This window comes from Tursiops truncatus, chromosome 10, assembly GCF_011762595.2.
Source record: "Tursiops truncatus isolate mTurTru1 chromosome 10, mTurTru1.mat.Y, whole genome shotgun sequence".
Lineage (NCBI taxonomy): Eukaryota > Metazoa > Chordata > Mammalia > Artiodactyla > Delphinidae > Tursiops > Tursiops truncatus.
In genome coordinates, this window is record NC_047043.1 from 56710641 (window position 1) to 56732635 (window position 21995).

General features: G+C 41.5%; 1 protein-coding gene across 5 annotated transcripts in view; it reads right to left on the reverse strand.

The window, feature by feature from the left end:
- Positions 1-768: 768 nt before the first annotated feature.
- The window catches only part of ABHD5 (abhydrolase domain containing 5, lysophosphatidic acid acyltransferase), a 44921-nt gene continuing 23694 nt past the window's right edge, over positions 769-21995 (reverse strand). For 2 of the 5 annotated variants that reach the window (XM_019946925.3, XM_033864639.2), the window contains 6 exons: positions 19801-19886; positions 16371-16743; positions 8997-9151; positions 6154-6265; positions 1703-1889; positions 769-1128 (listed from right to left, as the gene is read on the reverse strand). In XM_019946925.3, the coding sequence (XP_019802484.2) occupies positions 1039-1128; positions 1703-1889; positions 6154-6265; positions 8997-9151; positions 16371-16743; positions 19801-19886 (1003 nt within the window). In that variant the 3' untranslated portion in view covers positions 769-1038. Of the gene's footprint in view, positions 1129-1702; positions 1890-4961; positions 5113-6153; positions 6266-8996; positions 9152-16370; positions 16744-19800; positions 19887-21995 lie in introns of those variants that run through there. The other 3 variants (XM_033864640.2, XM_033864642.2, XM_033864641.2) reach the window with 3 other exon arrangements.

Here is a 21995-nt window from a genome sequence, read left to right on the forward strand (position 1 = left end):
TACTGTCAAATAGTTCAATCAACCTTACAGAATTTTTGTAATAAAGTATGTAAGTTATTTAATCAACACAAAACTCTTAAAAAAACAAAACAAAACAAAAAACCCCCCAAGTACTAGCTAACTTCTGGTGCCATGAGATATAACAGCACCACCGATTTTTATATTTTAGTGGTAAAAATGTAATCCAGTTTTAGCACCCATCTACAAGAATTAGATGAAAATATATGATTTGGCTTACTGGAAGGTAACAGTCTTAATGACCCCTCAGTGAGGAAATCTGTTCCTTCTGCTGCATGCAGGCTCAAAGAAAAGAATAACAGTATTAATGGGGGAAAATAGGATGGACTTTTAGTTAAGGCTTTTCCGTACTTGAAATACTTAAGGATGGATCACATTTAAAATGGTGAACATGGCTTTGCAGCCTTAAATAGAGAACAAAGGAAAATCAGAAAAATCAATGCTAGAAATCAACTCCCATCTTTTTAACCAAAACCCTGTCTCAACACTCCATTTCAAAAATGAAGTGAAGCATTCTAAGAAAGTGACAAATTTTTACATAAAAACACACCGAATTTTGTTTAACTCTATCAGTTATTAGACATGGTATATATAAGCAAGGAAAATAAGGTGCACCTTTACATTATATAAAATAATGAACCCAGAAATCACTTTTTAAAATTGGCAGTACAGACTGCAATATAAAAAATACTTGATATAGCAAAGTTAGATAGAAATAAAAATTTCAGTTGAAAAATTACAATATTTCAGTACAGCAGAGGGACAAATAACCTTTTATTAAAGCTACCAGATTTGGAGACTCTTGTACATGTTGATTTTGGAGAAAGGAAAGTCATTCTTCTAGAAGGCACTACCTGGTTTAAATGTGCTAGCAGCTTCATAAAGAAAACATGGGGAAAGTACAGTCAAGAAGCCTGCCTGGTTCTCATGTGAGATTCCTTACTCTCTGCATCGCAGACTGCAAATTATTGCTGAGGAACTGTATTACCCATGTGCATTTCCACGTCATCTGCAGTGTGCTCAGTCCACAGTGTCACAGATCTCCTTCACTTTCTGGTTAAAGTCTTCTGGTTGATCTGCATACACATAATGCCCTGCTCCGAGAATGGCCTAGGAAAGGAAAAGCAGTCAGATGGTCAGTGAGTAAAAGCATTTAATAAAACACAATGACACACACAAAGACACTTAGCAATGAAAGTGAGAACAGCTATATATAAAACATAAAAGAAAAAGCAATACTGATCTGTAGTAACTATTATATACTTCATTAAATAAAGGATCTGAGAATAAAGAGAAAATCCATTTTCATATGCAAAAATAACATTCTAAATTGACCTCTAACAATAGGGCCAACAGAAACACTGAACAAAGTAAGCATGTGCTGCCTTGGGAGGTGGTCGCAGTGCTATTGGACCTGTCTGTCCCTCTTTCAGTCTCTCCCACTGCGGAGATGCTGTGGCTCTAGGACAGACAAGGGCCTAAGAATGGGGATTCGCTGTCTGGACATGAAGATTTGTATGGGTCAAACCCTGCCCCCGTCACAAGTGACAGCAGGTCTCTGACCAAAGCTGCAGGTATAGCTTAGATGTGAAAGCACAGGGATGACCTGAAATCTCACTGAAAGCAAAGATACTAGAACAGACTTCGCCTACAACTATAAGCCAAAAATAAACCACACACTTACTATAGTCTTCACATATGAATGTGGTCGTAATGACTGGATGCTGGTGCCAGAATTGCCATCTATGCAGGATCGGGCGCCATAGATGACCGAAACTGGAATGTCAGGGTGCATTTTACCAATTCGCTGCAGCATTGGTCTTTTTGCCCATCCATAAGGGACAGTCATATTTCTGAACGCAGTCTCACCACTGCGTTCAGAGGGAGAAAGGGAGAAAATCATATGTATGATTCTGGGGGATAAGTATGTATCACACTCCCACCTCTACCAAAACAGACTCATATTTAGCTTCTCCTCCTTTTAAGAAAAACCGCAGCTTACATAGAAAATAATTTACTAGGAAATGTAAGGAAGAAACCCCACAGAAGTTATATGCTTTTGTTAGATAAACAAGGATGCTTTAAACTCTAAAAAAACTCTTAAAAAAAATGATCATCTTCCGAATCAAAACATGCAACCCTAAGTCCCTATCATAAAATCATCAAATTTCCTGTGGGGATAGCTGAAATACGTTTTTTCACTCTAACTTATTTACAAGGGAGCTTTTCCACATGTTCATCGCACCAGCATTTTACCTACAATGGCAAAACCAATACCAAGATAAGAACACATTCAGCTTAAGTATTCTTTGTGTATTGTTTATATTTAAAATTTTCTGCCTGTTATGATGTTTGCCGTCTTTAAAAACCTTTCCGGCTGGGGAGAGACAGCCTCCTGGAGCTAGCCAATTCGTAGAGACAGCAAAGGACTCAACTGGGACTGCCTTTATATGCAAACTAACCAATCCAGAGCTGCACCTCTTCTGTCTGGCTTGCACATCCCCGGAGGCAATGTTCCTCTGCCTTAATCAGCCCAGGGCCAGGTGCCAGACAACTAGAAACCACCCCTATATCTTAGTGCCCACTGAAATTATTCAACTAGCAAATCCTACACTGCCTACCCTGCGCTGCCTTGCCTCTCCTGCAGAACCCAGTAAAGGCTCCTGCCTGGACTTTCCCTCACTCCTGTCTTCTGCCACCTGACCAAAATCTGGTGCATCCCCCCGACCCTTCAAGGCATTCAGTGACCCCCTCTCTAGGACCTGTGAGTATACTAAACTTTGTTTTCTTGAGCCTGTCCTTGAGCCTGTCCTTTGTTTTCTTGAGCCTTCTCTCATGGCCACAGCTGACTGACCGTCACATAAAATACAGAACATTTGGCAAACTCCTAGGACAGATCCATTCTGCCATCATTTCTCTTCTTTCCTCGTACTAGGTGTGCTTCTGAACGGCCGTTTATGAATTCAAGTTCCACCACAAAAAGGCAACAAACTAGGATTACACAGGCACACGTAATCATGGAATGTGAGTAGGTGAAGAACAAACCACTAAGACCATGCAGGAAAACAGATGATGTCCCTGGAACAGGCCACTAAAAATTGTTGAAACAAGTCAATGAAGTGTGTAGACCTAAACCATCAGACCCAACTGCCTGGTGAGTCACAAAACATCAAACCCTTGGGGGACCCCCAAACCTCTCCAGCCTCCCTCACCTTTGGCAGAGAACCTCTAACATACTTTATTAAAAAGACTGAGGCTACAGCTATACCTCAAGTGCTCTCAAGGCCTCAATTTTTTTAATAAAGTAGGTGTACATATTCTCTGACAGAAGTGAGAGAGGAACAACAACAAAAAAAGTGAAGGAGGCTGTCTCTGCATCTCACCTCTCAGCCTTTCACCCAAGTTTCAGTCTTAGAAAGGATGAGGTACCACTTTTATATTTTAAAGTATGGTCTATGGCTAGAATCATCTGAAGCATTTGTTAAAGATGCAGCCCAGAACTGCTGAATTAGAGTCTTAGAGACAGAGTTCAGGTACCACTTTCTTTTTTTTTTTTTAATATTCAATGGTCTTCACTACAATTATTATTTTTTTTACATCTTTATTGGAGTATAATTGCTTTACAATGTTGTCTTAATTTCTGCTGTACAACAAAGTGAATCAGCTATATGCATACATATATCCCCATATCCCCTCCTTCCTGTGTCTCCCTCCCACCCTCCCTATCCCACCTCTCTAGGTGGTCACAAAGCACCGAGCTGATCTCCCTGTGCTATGCAGCTGCTTCCCACTAGCTATCTATTTTACATTGGGTAGTGTATATAAGTCAACGCTACTCTCACTTCGTCCCAGCTTACCCCTCCCCCCCCCCGTGTCCTCAAGTCCATTCTCTATGTCTGTGTCTTTATTCCTTTATTCCTGCCCCTAGGTTCATCAGAACCATTTTTTTTAGATTCCATATATATGTGTTAGCATACAGTATTTGTTTTTCTCTTTCTGACTTACTTCACTCTGTATGACAGACTCTAGGTCCATCCACCTCACTACAAATAACTCAATTTCATTTCTTTTTATGGCTGACATAATATTCCACTGTATATATGTGCCACATCTTCTTTATCCATTCATCTGTCGATGGACACTTAGGTTGCTTCCATGTCCCGGCTATTATAAATAGTGCTGCAGTGAACATTGTGGTACATGTCTCTTTTTGAATTATGGTTTTCTCAGGGTATATGTCCAGTAGTGAGATTGCTGGGTCATATGGTAGTTCTATTTTTGGTTTTTTAAGGAACCTCCATACTGTTCTCCAAAGTGGCTGTATCAATTTACATTCCCACCAACAGTGCAAGAGGGTTCCCTTTTCTCCACACCCTCTCCAGTATTTATTGTTTGTAGATTTTTTGATGATGGCCATTCTGACTGTTGTGAGGTGATACCCTCAGTGTAGTTTTGATTTGCATTTCTCTAATGATTAGTGATGTTGAGCATCCTTTCATGTGTTTGTGGGCAACCTGTATATCTTCTTTGGAGAAATGTCTATTTAGGTCTTCTGCCCAGTTTTGGATTGGGTTGTTTTTTCTGATATTGAGCTGCATGAGCTTCTTGTATATTTTGGAGATTACTCCTGTGTCCATTGATTCGTTTGCAAATATTTTCTCCCATTCTGAGGGTTGCCTTTTCATCTTGTTTATGGTTTCCTTTGCTGAGGCACCACATTTTTGACAAACTCCTCTAATAATTCTGGTACAGAACCCAGCACAAGAACTGGAGCTCTCATCATCATACTCCATTCTTGATCCTCTCCCTAATGACTGTAGGCTCTGTCTTCCAGGATCCTCCCAGCTCGTCAAGACTTTCAGGCTCTGTTTTCTCTACCGGTGCCTTGTACACAACAAGTAATTTAATTTAAAAAAAGTAATTTAAAAAAAAAAGAAAAAGAAATACCTTTGCTTGGCCCTCTTGCTCCCTCTACTATGCTCTCTCTCATAATCACTGTCAAAATTCACGCAGACTCCCCTTCCCCTCGACCCTCACTTACTCCTCACCGCTGCAGCAGTGTTTCTCATGCTGACACACAGACTTGAAGAAGTGCTGAGTAAAAGAAGGGTGCCATCAGCAAATGAACTTGAAAATGCTGCCTAGTATCTCCCACGCACCTGGGAGATTCAAAACCCTTCGGCTTGGGCTTTCCTGGTGGCACAGTGGTTAAGAATCCGCCTGCCAATGCAGGGGACACGGGTTCTAGCCCTGGTCTGGGAAGATCCCACATGCCACGGAGCAACTAAGCCCGTGTGCCACAACTACTGAGCCTGCGCTCTAGAGCCCACAAGCTACAGCTACTGAAGCCCGCGAGCCTAGAGCCCGTGCTCCACAACAAGAGAGGCTGCCGCAATGAGAGGCCCACGCACCACAACGAGGAGTAGCCCCCGCTCGCAACTAGAGAAAGCCCGCATGCAGCAATGAAGACCCAACACAACTGAAAATAAAAAACAAACCAACAACAACAAAAAACCTTTGGCTTAAAAAACGGTTCTAAGAAGATCCATGGTACAGAAAACCATTCTTGTTTAACACAGAACTCCTTTTTTGTAGAACATTCATACTCATTTGGGAATGCTGCTTTATTTGAAATTCTTCTTTCTCTCTCAACTCTGACCACCTTAACAAGATGCCCAAGACCAAGACTTCCCTCAACTATCCACAGGCACCTTAGGGGAAGAAAGTATGTCTGGCTTTTGTTTTTGCTTTTGTTTTTGTTTTTGTTTTGCGGTACGCGGGCCTCTCACTGTTGTGGCCTCTCCCGTTGCGGAGCCCAGGCTCCGGACACGCAGGCTCCGTGGCACGTGGGATCTTCCCCAACCGGGGCACGAACCCGTGTTCCCTGCATCGGCAGGCACATTCTCAACCACTGTGCCCTGTCTGGTTTTTAATCTCTCATCAGAATCCAGTACAATGTTTTACATAGTAGGTGCTCCATGAATAGATGAGAAAATTAAGAAGTGTTAGTCATTTAACTACTTGTCCTTTTAAATTTAGTCATTTACATACTGATAAAAATCTCCTGGACTATTCATATATTTTCAAAAAATAAAAGTCTAAAACACAAACACAGCAAATTTAGATAAACCTTACCTCGGAGTCTGGACATTACAGTGGTAAATGTATTCTGTCACAGTATCATCTGCAAACATTGAAGAATACTTCCGTTTGAAATCAGGCCTTAAACGCTGTACTAGACTTAAACCTATTTAATAGAAAACAAACATTTTAAATTATATGTATGTTTTAAATTAGAATTTAATTTATATACAAATATAGAAGAGTTTAGTGTTTGCTTCTATAATGAGCACTACATGCTACATTACACATGTATTCAAATATGTATTTTAAGTGGAAAAAAGCACAGATCCTAGAAACTGCTCTCCTCAAGTTCCCTAAGGAAAGATTAAAATAAGAATAAAAGTCTGTCATATGTTGACTTACTAATATGCTTTAGGAGCTCAAGAACAGTTGCCTAAGACTTGTTTTTGTAGGAAAATAAATTGTATTAAACAAGGGAGGTGAATAGGACAGATCATACATAAAATTAACTTAATAATTTGTATTTCTTCCACAATTACAACACATTAGCATCTATATGAAGTGAATTGGTATATAAATATTTCTTGGGAAAATTAATTCAGAGTTTCTGCTTGGGACACTAGCAGAAGTCTCCGCTAAGTCCATCCACAGTGGCTATCACGGTCCCACCCCTGAGGTGAGAGGCAGGGGCAAGGCCCCCAAAGCAAAGAGGATGAAGAGCAGGAACTTTTGTCTGGTTACTGTTTTCCCTCGGGGACCCAGGGACTGGCCGGTTTCCCTCTCTGCTTTCACTGCCCAATACTCTAGCAAGATCTTACTTCTTCACTGGCCCTGCCTTCCCATCTCTGAAGGAATTACACAGCTCCACCAAGAATTCTCATGATGCAGTGGACATTCTGCATCACCCTCACCACCATGTGCAAACAACAATGGGAGGCAGAGGACATGGCTTTAAAGGGCCCCTCCTAGGCTTCCTCCCTCCCCCATCATTATCTCCTAACTTCTTTTTATGCTTTACTTTTCCCATAATTGCTACCTGTGTAACTGTGATCAAGCAAAATCCACTTACATGTCAGGACTATAAAGCTCTTAAGCAGCTCATCAAAGGAGGACCAGACACCTAAGAAGGCGTGGCTCTATTTAGGGGGGGCGGTGAAAAGAGGCTACCTACACGAGTACTGAGGGCATGTAGTGTGGTCACCAATTCAGCCCCTGTGCCCTCTTCTCATTGCTGCAGTCCCGCTGCTCTCCCAAAGGGATGGCACTCAGGCAAGGGCAGGGGCACGCCTGGACAGGGGGCAGCAGAATCTACAGTCACCTATGCGGCAGGTATTGCCTCACCCTCACCCACCCGCCACACCGCTATTCTTTTCTCTTGCTAAGAGAACCTGACTTTTGTGTACCATTTAGGCAGCAACGTTCCCAGGAAAGCAGGCCCCTCGCTCCAGCCCCTGGGAACAAATGACGATTGATCAGTCATAGAAATTTCTTCTTCTTTGCTAATGGAAGAACTAGGGGTGGGCAGAGACATAAGGAGAAGTCTGCTGGGGCTCCCAGGGAAGACGTCCTTCCCTGACAAAGAGCATCATGCTTTCCTTTCTTCTTGTTCGGAGAGCCTGTAAGATCATGCTTCCTGTCCTAGCAACCACTGAGGTAAAAGGTCAAGAGAATCACATACACAGACCCAAACCCTAACATCAAGGAGCTAGCTTTGGGAACAAATGCTAAAACCACCTGCTTCCAGACTGCTTGTTAAGGAAATAATAAAAGGCCTTCTGGTTTAAACCGCTGAGGTCTTCAGTCCCTTTCAGCCAAAAGCCCTCTTAACTGACACAAGCTGTAAGAGGGAAAGGCAGAGGTCCAGACCATCACCATCTGTGACAACGAGGGAAGGAAATTCCCTTGGCTGTGAGGCTGAGACAGAAGATCTGAGGGTCAAATAACTTAAATCAGAGACTAAACTCAAAATATGACCAGAAACACAAATCAGGAGTCCCCCAAATCTTTGTGAGAAAGGATGACTTTTATCTTCTTAACACTCTGACATTACAGGGCAAGAAAGGAATCTGAGTAATGATACCTGTTATCCCACGTTTATCGGTCAGGTCAGGCTTTGTGACCTGTCAGCTGGACATCACTAACTGGCCAAAGGCTCAACAGGTCACTGGGGCTAGCAGATAAACTCCCATGCCTGGGGCTAGTAGGTAAACTTCCCCAAGACACTACTTGCTTGGCTTTTTTCAGAATGTTCAAGGTCACCTAACCTCATCCTTAGCATTTCCCACCTCTTCTGCTTGCTAATTATCTGTAATGTTTACAATATAAAGACCCTTTTTAAAAAAAATAAATTTATTTATTTTATTTTTGGCTGCGTTGGGTCTTCATTGCTGCGCACGAGCTTCTCTCTAGTTGCGGTGAGTGGGGGCTACTCTTCATTGTGGTGTGTGGGCTTCTCACTGTGGCGGCTTCTCTTGTTGCGGAGCACGGGCTCTAGGCGCACAGGCTTCAGTAGTTGTGGCACGCAGGTTCAGCAGTTGTGGCTCATGGGCTCTGGAGCGCAGCCTCCGTAGTTGTGGAGCACAGGCTCAGTTGCTGTGGCATGTGGGATCTTTCTGGACCAGGGCTCGAACCTGTGTGCCCTGCATTGGCAGGCATATTCTTAACCACTGCGCCACCAGGGAAGCCCTGAAGACTCCTTTTTAAGGAGAGGAGCCTGGTTTCATTCACCTTTACGCATGGACTGGTACTTTTTAGAGGAGGAGGAGAAAAAGTAAGGTTCAGTTTTTTTGTTTGTTTTTAAGATTTTAACTAACAATGGTGATCAGCAAATACTCCTCTATTGCTATGTATAAACATTTTGCTTTCCTAGGATACATATACAAGCAAGCACTCACCAAAGGGTCCTGCAATCCTGAGGCTGGCTAAAGGGTTAAAGGGAGTCAATGCTGCTCCCAGGGCTCTGATCCAAATTGGAATTGGTCTCTCTTCATCAGCAAGGTGTGGTCGCTCAGGAAAACCCCAAGGCTCCACTAAAATGAGATGACTAACCCTGCATGGGAAAGAACAGACTTCAGATCATTTGGAAAATTCACCCTAGGACTATAAAGAAATTACACGATTTATAAATAAAAATAGAATGAACTTCCTTCGAAAACCTTGCATTAAAGAAAAAACTAATGACTGAACAGGTTACATCATGCTCTTATTATGCATGAATTGATGAGATTTGGTAGGATTTGAGAGTTGTTATGGTAGAAAGAGGGCTTCATTTTTAATCTTTCTATATGTGGAAAGTAACGGATGTGTGAAAGGGTATATGATAATTGTGGTTATTCTTGAGAAACAAGAAAAGACAGCATTTGTTGTTGTTTAAGCTACACTCTGGCAGATGATATAGATCACTGACCATTCAGAAAAATCCAATGGTTCCACGTATCTCATGGTTGACACTGCAGAAATGACTGGAGATTAATATTACACTCATAAAATGGCTTCGGACACCAACAATAGTTATCTCCTATGAACCAAATCATTCTAAAAATTTATGAGGCATTAGCACTTTAGGTGGATTCAAAAGGACTTTGAATGAACGTTTGACAAACATGAAGATGATGTAACAATATGGGCTGAAATTATACCCTTAGTTTGGGATTTCAGTTTGGTGAACAGGAACACATTTACCCTATGCATAACATCATGATATACTGGCATTAGATTCTGTTCCTAATCCTTTCCTAATTTTCTTCTTTACTTCAAAGAGACAGAAAAGCTTCATTCCAAACTCATATAAAAATTGTTTCATGTCACTAATAGTTTTAATTTTTCCATCTTAGGAAGCATCTTTCTGATGAGGGAAAACCAGAACCATGTCCTTGTGATTGTATCACGGTATAACACATCATAAAGATCTTCAACAAAACATAAATGTCCTGACGCAAAACGATATTCAACTGTAGCCAAAACAGTCAACAAATGGCAGCAAAAATCTCCCAAGGGTGAACCGACACTGATTCTGTGTCGGTCATAATCGAAATAGAAAGGTAAAAAAAACAGAACATGGGAACAGACAGCTATTATTTTCCCAATATAAGAAGTTTTCTTATTTTTGTCAGTACAGATAAGGATGAGTTAGTAATGAATCCTTTGCTCTGACTGCATTTTCTCAAACAGAAAGCTTCAGAGCACAGACCCAGAGCATAGAGCTCCAAGGACCCTTGGAGAATACTCAGCCCAATCTTTCATCTCATCAGATGAGAAGAAAGCTGAGATGTACTATGTGACTCACTCCAGAACCTCAAGCTAGTCAATGCAAAACTAGGGCTCTGATCCTTATTTCCCAACCCCAGTGTACTAACAGATGCCAACAAGCCATCGGGCAGAAGGCTCTCTTTCCTAAGAATAGGCCAAGCAACATAAGCTAAACAGATTAGTAAAGGTAGGGCTTAACTCTTACCAACTCTAGGCCAGTCCTAACACTATACTCTAAATCTCATAGCATCTAGAAGATCTGTAGAATGTGACTATGAATCTGTGTGAAGGTATGTCAAATGTGAGATTTCCATATACTTACAGTAACATCACTGCTTAAAAGTTTTATGAGACTATTTTCTAATAGTGTATGGAAATGGCGGTGAAAGTGAATTTTTTTTTTAAAAAGTTATCTCTCATATTCTGACTGCCTCCTAAATTCCTATGACAGCCCACAGTGAGATTTGAGGGTTGGGGAGGGGGACATATGCCAGAGGTATGAGTGGAATTAATGAAACAGCCACCTAGTTGAAAGCAGCAAAGCTTCATTTCGGGGAAATAGCTGGTATTATTCACTACTGACTTACCTAAAGAGAAAAACGAACTCTTTATTAAAACATATTCTACAGGAAAAGATGATTAAATTTTCTTACAAACTTGTTATAGGATTTTGCCCAGTCTGCTCTGAGCTCTTACTGACCTGCTAACCCAAGAAGGGGCAGGACAAAGGAAACTTGAGGGAGGAAAGTCTCACCTATCTCTAGTTAACTGATGGTATTGTTTTTGCCTTAGTTTTGGCTTGCCTTGTTTAGTATGGATCTATGAGATTTTAACAGGTTACACAGAGTATATATACAGGAGCAGATAACATTTTTTTCTTTTTGAAATGGAGTAAATTGCCCCAACTGTTGTTTGATCCTATGCCTTCAGCCTAGCACATGGTAGATGCTCAGTAAATATTTGGAATATTGTGCTTTTCCAGTTTCCTTTTGATCCTTATCTATAATGATGTACAAATTTTATAAAGTATAACCAGAGTAAGCATAGGAGTTAGTCCAGTCTGAATTTTTCTAGTCCCCTGGATGACATTAGAACACCACTGTTATTTCTCATATTAATCTTGCAGGTCATTAGTGGGTAGTAAAATCCACTTACAGAGTCAGAGCCAGTCTGTTTTTTAATAAAATTGTATAATTTGGAATAGAAAAATGTATCATATAACAAAACTTTTGTTTCAGACACACATATAATCATTACTGAGGGTTGCAGTCAAAAAAGTTGGAAAACAATTTTTTAAAAGCTCTGCAACAACGTCTAAACTGTAGTTATATATCATCTGCCTCCACTTGTAAAAAACCTCAGAAATTAACTGTCGCTTATTTTTGGTTGTAAGGATTTTAAATGAGAGACCATGCAAAGCACTTAGGATGGCGGCTCTCAAATAACAAATACCCAGTAAATGCTAGCTAGTTATAGTAGCAAATACAGGAAGATTACTAGAGAATAATTCATTCTAGAAGCATGGGAAGACAGTGGCTGGGACCATGTAAGGAATGAGTAATTTAACTTTTTTTGTTCTTCAGAAAAGCTTTATCACAGGCTTTGGCTCACACTCCTTATAATCCTGCACCAGACCAAGTTCCCAGGCTATCTTCTCACCTGCTTCTCTAGTAAGAAGATTATCTCCTCATTTGCTAGGCGCTATTTAGTTTTAATGTATATCCAAACTCATATACTAATCCAGACTCGACCCTCTAATATCCCATAGAGGACAGCCTGATGGGATTGTTAGTTCACATCTAGGCTTAAGGAACGGGTCTAGCCAGACAGCATGTGAGTCATCCTATCAGACATCTTTATCAAGAATCAGAGGCTAGGGACCTCCCTGGTGATGCAGTGGTTAAGAATCCACCTGCCAATGCAGGGGACACAGGTTCAAGCCCTGGAAGCCCGGGAAGATTCCACATGCCACGGAGCAACTGAGCCTGTGCACCACAACTACTGAGTCTGCACTCTAGAGCCCGCGAGCCCCAACTACTGAGCCCTCATGCCACAACTACTGAAGCCCAAGTGCCTAGAGCCCGTGCTCCACAACAAGAGAAGCCACTGCAATGAGAAGCCCGCGCACCACAATGAAGAGTAGCCCCCACTCTCCGCAACTAGAGAAAGCCTGCGCACAGCAATGAAGACCCCCTCCCCTAAAAAAAAGAAAGAGAAAAAAAAAAAGAATCAGAGGCTAATGCAAACTACAGGAAAAACAAAGAACCAGCAAAGCAGGAACACAAGAAGAGCTCATCAGTATAGAAACATAATGACGCATTCTTCTCCAGGTTAGTCATCACAGTAGGTCTTGAGTTTGAAGATGGTGAGCAGATTACAGCCTACAGGGCAAAGAGGTAGGTAACACCTGCTCCAACATTCTGGGACAGCTGAGTCTAAATGCTAACAAGTCTATGGAAACCTGACTTTCACAAGACTTAAAGTCAGCTACCAGCCAGAAATAATACAACAGGAATGACCAGACCCAGAACCAAAATGTACAAAGGAGTTTACAGGACCTACTAAGGAACAAGGAAAAGGACCAGAAAGAACTCGAGTCAGTGCACAGATGAGGCATTCTCAAAAAGAAGTTAGCCCCAGATAGTTCCCATTGGTTCCAAGCCACTGAGGGGAGGATGGGGCACAGAACAATAAACTTAAATACCTCTAACTTCGAGTCAAGTAGAACAGTCTTTCTTCTCAAGACAGGCTGATAAGAAATGCTCAGCCCAGCTCCACATAGTCTGGACACAGGAGACAGAGCCAGGCAAGGTCAAAAGCAAGATGATTTGAAAACCTTTTAGTGGAGAAGACCAGTTGTAACCTATACTCTTGTGACTTGGAATGGATCTCTTTGCTAAACACTTTCTAAGTTAATAAAAGTTTTCATAGTGTCCTTTTCCTTAGTTTATAACAAATACCTATAAAATACAGATAGTCTCTGTATGGGATCCTGAACAGCAGGGGCCAGAATGAAAAGGAAAATGAAAAGGAAACACTGAGTACACAGATGAAAGAAAGGAGACGGTATCTTTGGCTATTGTTGCTGGTTTCCTCTATTCCCATTGTTCCCCCCTTAAGGTGATCAGACACTGCTTGATGAAGAAGATTTTACAGAGTGGCAGCCCAAGACACCTCACACAGTGGTCCTGTTTAATTAATGCAGCATATTAATCTACAAGTAAAATTACAGAAAACATCTCTAATTATCACACATCACGGTAAGAGAACGGGGATGAACTAAGGTCATTTTAGCGGAAGGAACGTGAGGTTTGTGCCTCCATTTGGAGTTATCCATTAATCAGTTCATAACTTCTCTGCCGACCAACCACACAGCCTTTCCAGAATGGCCCAGATGTCCCCCTAGAACAGGGCCTTTGCAATTTTTGTCCCTACTACCTAGAATGCTCTCCTGCTACATCCCTTTGAGACCTCCGCCTCAGCTCGAATTACACTTCTTTAGGATACCATAATGGACCTGAGACTGGGTCAGATATTCATCAAGATTTCTCACAGCTGTCATGCTACTCATGTGGTTATTTGTGTCTTTTCCCCCAATGCACTGTAAGCCTTACAAGCACACAAAGTCACTCAACATTATTTTAACAGAACCAACCTGTTTATTTCAATGAAGGACTCATCCAGGTACTTTTACATAAAGAATCACAATTGCTGAATACTCAGTTTTTAATCAATATCAAGAATCTGGGGAAAATATGGGATCACTGCCACAAGTTAGGCTATAGAACAACTTTTATGGACAGAGGCACTCTGCTGCTCATAGAGATGAAGCACACAGGTTGACCTAATGTACCAAAAATTGGAAAAAATTAGTTTTTATTTATTTTCTATTATTAGAATCATTCCTAAACAAGTACATTAAACTAGGCATTTTCACACTTCTCCTCAAACTGTCCTATAAAAATAAACAAAGAATGAAAGAATGGGGCTGCCCATAAAAGATTAAGGGCAGAAATAGGTATGGATTGGGACATAAGTCCCAACAAGTAAAAAAAAGTGTTGTCTTTGTGGTTTTTTCCTCCATGCATAGGAACAATAGAAATTAAAGAGCTGTGGTTTTACTTAGGAGAAAAAAAAAGTACAGATTATATCTATCATACCTGAGGAGGCAAAGAAAAAAGTCATATTCTCAAAGTCCACTTGAGAAAAAAGAGAGAAAGAGAGATAAGAAAAGAAGCATAGTGAGTGAAGGAAATTAACTGAACCTCATCTGGTCTCTATTAGACCATTTTTTCCCCTCCTCTCACCCCACCCCACCAAAATCTTTCTGAAACTCAAAGATTTAATCTCATGACAGCATAATAAAAATGGTCCTTGTAGGGGAGGCTCTGCATGTGTAGGAACAAGGATTACATGGGAAATCTCTGTACCTCCCTCTCAAACAGCTCTAAAAAAAGTTTTTTAAAAAGGTACCTGGATCAAGTTAAAGTTGGATAAGTGACATTTAGAGTAGGTAGTTACTTACAGTATACAACAGACCACTCCGCTGCACCAGAGAAAATATGTGTATGCCACCAAGCAGCTTTTCTGGCTCAGGTAAAACCTCTCAGATCACACAGATGGCGACCCTGACAACCACCCAACTGCTTAGTAGGAGTGCAACTTGAAGAAACAGCTAATGCTAAATCTCACTCACTATGAGGCTTGCTATAATTATGAACACTTACACTGGTAACAGTCAATTGTGTTTAACTACATTTGGATCTGTGAGTCTGCTGAACTGTTCTATTAACCATAACATCTGATCTTCTATGGAAATCTAGATGAATTTGCTTAGTCAGGATCAAGCAGAAAAAGTTTCTGTAAGGTAAGAAATTAACACAAATGGGGACCATTACGGAGCAGTGAGGACGTCTGCAGCAAAGGAAATGATGTCTCTATAAGAACAGAGACATTCTTATTTATTGATCTCTTTCTTCTCCAGTAAAAGAGAAGTGCTCCAAGGAAAGCCATCCCGAAAAGCAACATAGGAAAAAAGCTAGGGGGAAGGAGAACCCTAGAGGTTAACTGCCACCTTCCTATACTGTGTGCTACACTGTGGTATCATCTGGTCTATACTTACTAATCATACAAAATATGATTTTGTGACCTCCCCCCAGATTAGCAACATAAATAATAGGAAATAGCATAAGAAAATAAGGTAAAGAAAGGAAGAGAGGGCTTCCCTGGTGGCGCAGTGGTTGAGAGTCCGCCTGCCGAAGCAGAGGACACGGGTTCATGCCCCGGTCTGGGAAGATCCCACATGCCGCGGAGCGGCTGGGCCCATGAGCCATGGCCGCTGAGCCTGCGCGTCCGGAGCCTGTGCCACAGCAGTGAGAGGCCCGCATACCGCAAAAAAAAAAAAAAAAAAAAAAAAGAAATAAAGGAAGAGTTTTTAAAAAGATTCTGAAGTAAACACTCATTAATTCAATGACTCAGAAAAAAATTCTATGGCAATAAAGGTTAGGGCACAGTATAATAATTAAAAAAAAGCCAGAAGATATTCTATGCAGGTGTATTTTCTGTAGCTTAGAGATGTGGAAACTAAAATTTAGAGATTAAGTGATTTGCTCTAAGCCATAAAGACAGCACTAGCACCTACGTCTTCTAATTTCTAACCTCTGGTTTTCTATTGCAGCTTACTAAAACCTGGAAAAGGTTAGGAAAAGCCTGCTGGATCCATAGGTCTAATGATAATAATAACTGTAAACAATAACAACAGTTTTTACTCGTGGCTTAAATTGTGTACATTCTAACAAATAGAAAGTCCTTTCACAAGCCTCCTACCAATGTGTAGCATATGTAACAGGAAAACCTGACAACACTATTTCTGCTACTAAATTGGCCATCAGTTGTGGCTATTCAGTCTACAGGGTCCTTTAAGACAATGTCTGTCTTATAAGGTTCAGACACCAACAACCACCAAAGAGGGGAACTGGAAACCAGCGCTTGGGTGCCTCTCTTTTGTCACCATCCCTTACCTTGATGGGTACTTCAGTGAGTAGGCAGCACCCAGGAACCCACCCAGGTTGTGTCCAAGCAAAATCATTTTGTCCAATCCTAATGCACATCTCCACTCTTCAATGGATTCCACAAACTGATTCTCTACTTCTTCTGCATCACTGTCAAATCTGGGTCGGCTACTTCGTCCAAAGCCCAGCAGGTCAAAAGCATAGACAGGTCTATTGGTGCAAAGATCTCCAAAATTCAGTGCCCAGAGTCCAAGACCTCCTCCAAAACCATGGAGGAGGACAAGTGGAGTCTTATTTGAAATATTATGAGAAAGCTTCAGTGTCCATATTTTATTTCCATTAGATATACGAACAGGTCCTTTTTTGTATGTGCAGGGGACACCTAATGGAAACATAAAAGAGAAATTCTGCTTAGTGTCACTACTTCTGAGAAGGGGAGTATTCTCAGAGCAATCAGAAATTAATAATTTAGAAACCATATGGTATTCATTTGTATGAGTTTAGCCTTTATTATATCAGCCCTAAAAAAAAAGTGCACATTTTATTGAAGCAATTCTTTTTTTCTTTAATTTTATTTATTTATTTGTTTGTTTACTTCTTCATTGTGGTGCACAGGCTTCTCATTGCAGTGGCTTCTCTTGCTGCAGAGCACGGGCTCTAGGTGAGCGGGCTTCAGTAGTTGTGGCATGCAGGCTCAGTAGTTGTGGCATGCAGGCTCAGTAGTTGTGGCTTGCAGGCTCTAGGGTGCAGGCTCAGTAGTTGTGGTGCACACACTTAGTTGCTCCGCAGCACATGGGAGCTTCCCGGACCAGGACTCAAACCCATGTCCCCTGCACTGGCAGGCGGATTCTGAACCACTGCACCACCAGGGAAGTCCCAAAGCAAGTATTTCTTAATTACCATATTTTACATCTTGGTGGTAAGATCTATCTCAGACAAGTCTCAAGCAACTGTGGCCTAGGTTTTCTGGCAAGTCATGTCAGCTCTTTGGACTTCTTTCCATATCTATCAGTTGAGGGTACTGGAGTGGAACTTAGTGGCTGCTGAATCCATTATTTTAAAGTCTCTAGCTTTACAGACAATAGAATACTACCTTGTATGTGTAGAACACTTGAAGATTAAGCATTGAACGTTGAACTCAGACTCAAAAGAAACATTTTTCCCTAAAACATCATCATGAATTTAGGGAAGAATTAACATGTATTAAACACATAACTGAAATCTTAAGTCATCATAATGTTTAGTAGAAAAAGATGGCAGGAACTCCTCAGCATGAGGTGCCAGGTAGTCTGAGTTCGTATTCAACAATCTCTCTAGAGAAAGCAAATAATCACAATTTTGTAGATAAAAAATCTTTCTTGCCCTCAATGCTACAGGACTAAATACTTTAAATCTCCCCCAAAACTGACTAAAGATGAAACTTATTTGAAATTCTTTTACATTAAATTATCAACTGAATAGCTACACTTAAGATATATCTTAATTATTTGTGCATATACATCTGCAGTGGACAAACACGGAGAACCGGGAGTTTCTGCCCTTTAACCAAATAATCTCCAGTTTTGTACCCACATAGTGGCAGAGGGGAAACCCAGCATTTGCTCAGAATATTAACAGAGCCCAGAGTGAGTGGAAATGACACCAGTTTAGAAAAGGAGGTGATCCGGTACTAGTGCCAAGCCAAACCACATTCTGAACATAGATGTCTGCACATTCCCATAAAAACGATCTGTGACCTCTATGAGAGAGCTCACCCCACTGTATTAGCTGCTTGCTTCTATGTCTGATATTAAAGCAGGGGCCAATTCTCACCCCTATTTGCATCCCTAGAACCCAGCAGTAGGAAATCAGTATGTCTGTTAAACACATGAATTGAGTATCTAGCACCCTTTTTTTTAATCTCTTGACAAGAATTTTTTCTTTTAGTAAATCACAATGACAACTTTGCCAGCTTTGTAGAGAACAAGATTACCCAACCATACAGAGCAGAAATCCATTTGCATGTTAAAAATCCATATAAGATGGCTAATTGTCCCCTTCTTTGGATATATCCAGTTATGGTCACTTACTCCTGAATCATTCAAATGCACAAACAAAATTCATTTGTGGCAGAGAGTATGAAAAACAGGTGTGGACAAGTATATGCACAAATATACATAATAATCATGTATGTGCACTGCACCACTTAAGCTCTTCCTCTAAACAAAATTTCACAGTAAACACCTTTACTTGAAAGTATACCCACAGATATCTGGGAACACTCTGACAGTGCAAGTGTGGGTAAATTTCAATGCTCACAAGAAACAAAAAAGATAAAGGTTTCCTTCCACACTACTATAAATGTAGACACAAAGAATCCTAGAATACTAGACTAAGGATCACCCCGCCCACTCTTATGGGCAAAAACTAGGAAGGTGAGAGAAGGAACTTGCCCAAGACGCTGTAACCCCTGGACTGCAGCCCTGGGCCTAGAACAGGTTACCTGGATGTAGTCCAGTATGTGTTCTACTAGACAAGGCTACTTGCTCTGCGATACCTACAGCCTGCTCTCAGAGCAGTCTGCGGACCTCTGGTGAGCCACAGATCCTTTCAGGAGGTCTCACGAGGTCAAAACTATTTTCATAACAATCTAAGACTTTATTTGCCTTTTTCACTCTCATTCTCTGATGGGTATACAGTGGAGTTTTCCAGAGGTCACATGATAAGTGACTACCAACAGTCTGAATGCAGAAGCAGATATGAGAATCCAGCTGCCTTACATTAAGCCAGATATTAAAGAGGTGTAAACTTGTAAACAATGTTACTCTTTTCACTACATTTGTTTAGAAAGCAGTTATTTTTAGAAAACATGTTATTTATTTTAACCTGCAATGGGTTTATTACTATTGTTTTAAAATAAATTAATGAGTTGACATATTTTGAATTATTCAGCTTTAATTTTTTTTTTTTTTTTTTTTGGCGGTATGCGGGCCTCTCACTGCTGCGGCCGCTCCCGTTGCAGAGCACAGGCTCCGGACGCGCAGGCCCAGCGGCCATGGCTCACAGGCCCAGCCGCTCCGCGGCATATGGGATCCTCCCTGACCGGGGCACAAACCTGTGTCCCCTGCATCAGTAGGCGGACTCCCAACCATTGCGCCACCAGGGAAGCCCTCAGTTTTAATTTTTAATACAGTAAATATTGATAGCTATAACCTCTAAACAAAGTTCCTTGGGGTACTTCCTAATTTAAGAGTATAAAAGGGACTCAAGACCAAAAAGTTTGAGAACCCTTGACTTCTTCACACATTTACGTACTTACTGATGACATGAAAAAGGAAAAAAAAGTTCTTTTGCCAACAACTAACACACAACAGAATCTGATCTTCAGTTTCAAGGCAACGCTTTATATTGGACCTATTTTAGTAAATGGCTCAGTTAACTTATAAGAAGAAAACCTTACATTTTAAAATTTTCTCTTCAGCTTCTTTAAGGTGTGATGTTGACGAAGGACACCATGTGGGAAGCCAACCAGTTAGCCATCCTGACCTGGAGCATCAAAAACAAAATACAAATAAGTGAGTTAATGCTCTTCTCAACTCCCAACTGTTACATAGGGAGAAGAAAAGCAGAATAGAAAGTATACTGTCCGTGTGATGAGGAAGCTATCTGTATGTGACAAATTCACCTAATAGGTACAAAGCATTGTGATAAAGTACTGGGATACAGATACCTTCAACCTGAGAACCTACAAGTAGATCTCCAAGTCCATCTTACCTTCATGGATAGTCAGATTCCACATAATCAAGCAGAGACTAAAAATGGGCAGAACAAGAAAAGACAAAAAAGGCATTCCACCACCCCACTGCAAGACAGTTTCTTATCAGGGTGGAAGTACAAAAAAGTTAAAGACCATGAGTACGATCATTTCAATGGCAGGTTCACAGCAAGTACAAAATATACCTACTGTGAGGGCTGAGAGAAGAGACATCTTATTAAAATATGAGATGTTTTTTAAAGTTTCAAATCTCATGGTTAAGTGTAGAACACACCCCTAATACAAATGCAGAGGATGGGCCCATGTCCAATCTACCTAGCATGAACGGTTAACTTTTAAAAGCTTTGGATTCCAGCAAACAGTAGATGATAAGAAGGCCCCAGGCATCTGGCAGAAGACAGCGGAAACAAAGAGAACAAGGAAGCAGGCCTTGCGCAAGAGGAGACAAAAGGCATGGGGAGGCTGGAACTGACACACTTTCCTCTTAGCCAACCAAGGAGAGGGTGAGCCTTCAACTCCTGGTCTAGCAGCAGACCCCAGGCATATCCTAACAATCTGAGATAATGCAGGGCATTAGCAGTCATCTGACAGTTAGCAAGCGCTCAGCATATGGCCAGTATCACTTAAAGTGAGAACTTTCTCATCAAAGAGAAAATGAATTAAAGAAGAAGAGAAGCCAACTACTGCAGAGTCCAGATGAGAGGTAAGAGCCAGAACGAAGGCTTTGGCAACAGGAATGGAGACAAGAAGATGAGGAATATTTAAAATTAAACAGGGGCCTTCCCTGGTGGCATAGTGGTTGAGAGTCCGCCTGCCAATGCAGGGGACACAGGTTCGTGCCCCAGTCCGGGAAGATCCCACATGCCGCGGAGTGGCTGGGCCCGTGAGCCATGGCCACTGAGCCTGCGCGTCCAGAGCCTGTGCTCCGCAACGGGAGAGGCCGCAGCAGTGAGAGGCCCGCGTACCGCAAAAAAAAAAAAAAAAAAAAAAAAGAATAGCTGTGAAAAGAGAAATGTGCTAAGTTCTAAATGCGCTGATACAGCATCTACCTTTTCTAAGCTTTGTAGGCTCATCCTACTGCATTTCCCTTCCCTGTAAAATTTCTCTGGGCATTATGTATAACAGGAGCTCAATAAATAATGTTTGCTGAATGATTAAGTCACTCACAAACCAAGGTACTCTCAGTCCAAGCTACACCCATTTCACAGATGTGAACACTGAGGTTCAGAAATGCAGGCCCAAGAGTATTCAGCTAGTAAGTGACATAAGCAGAGATGTGACCTGAATTCTGAGTGACTTCAAAACACTTTTTATCTCAGGTGACTACCTTCCTTAAAATGTCTGAGGAGTTGTCAGAATAAAATCACATTCCTTAAATCTGCACAGAAGATGCTTTACAATCCATCCACAGGTTACTTCGCCCCATCTTGTCTTTTCACATTGTACTTTTTTTTTTTTTGCGGTATGCGGGCCTCTCACTGTTGTGGCCTCTCCCATTGTGGAGCACAGGCTCCGGACGTGCAGGCTCAGCGGCCATGGCTCACGGGCCCAGCCACTCCGCGGCATGTGGGATCTTCCCGGACCGGGGCATGAACCGCGTCCCCTGCATTGGCAGGCGGACTCCCAACCACTGCGCCACCAGGAAAGCCCCACATTGTACTTTTTCAATACCTCATAACTCCTAAAATTTCATGTTATTTTATGCCTCTATGGCTTTTCCCTCTGCCCAGAATACCTTGCCTTTTCTGAGATACTGTCCCTGATCCTGATGCCAAGAGCACAGGTGATTAGTCAGTCCTCTGGCCCTTGTTACAGGTATAGTTACTATTGCTGTGGTTACTTGTCTATTTATCTGCCCTACTGCACTCTGAGCACAATGA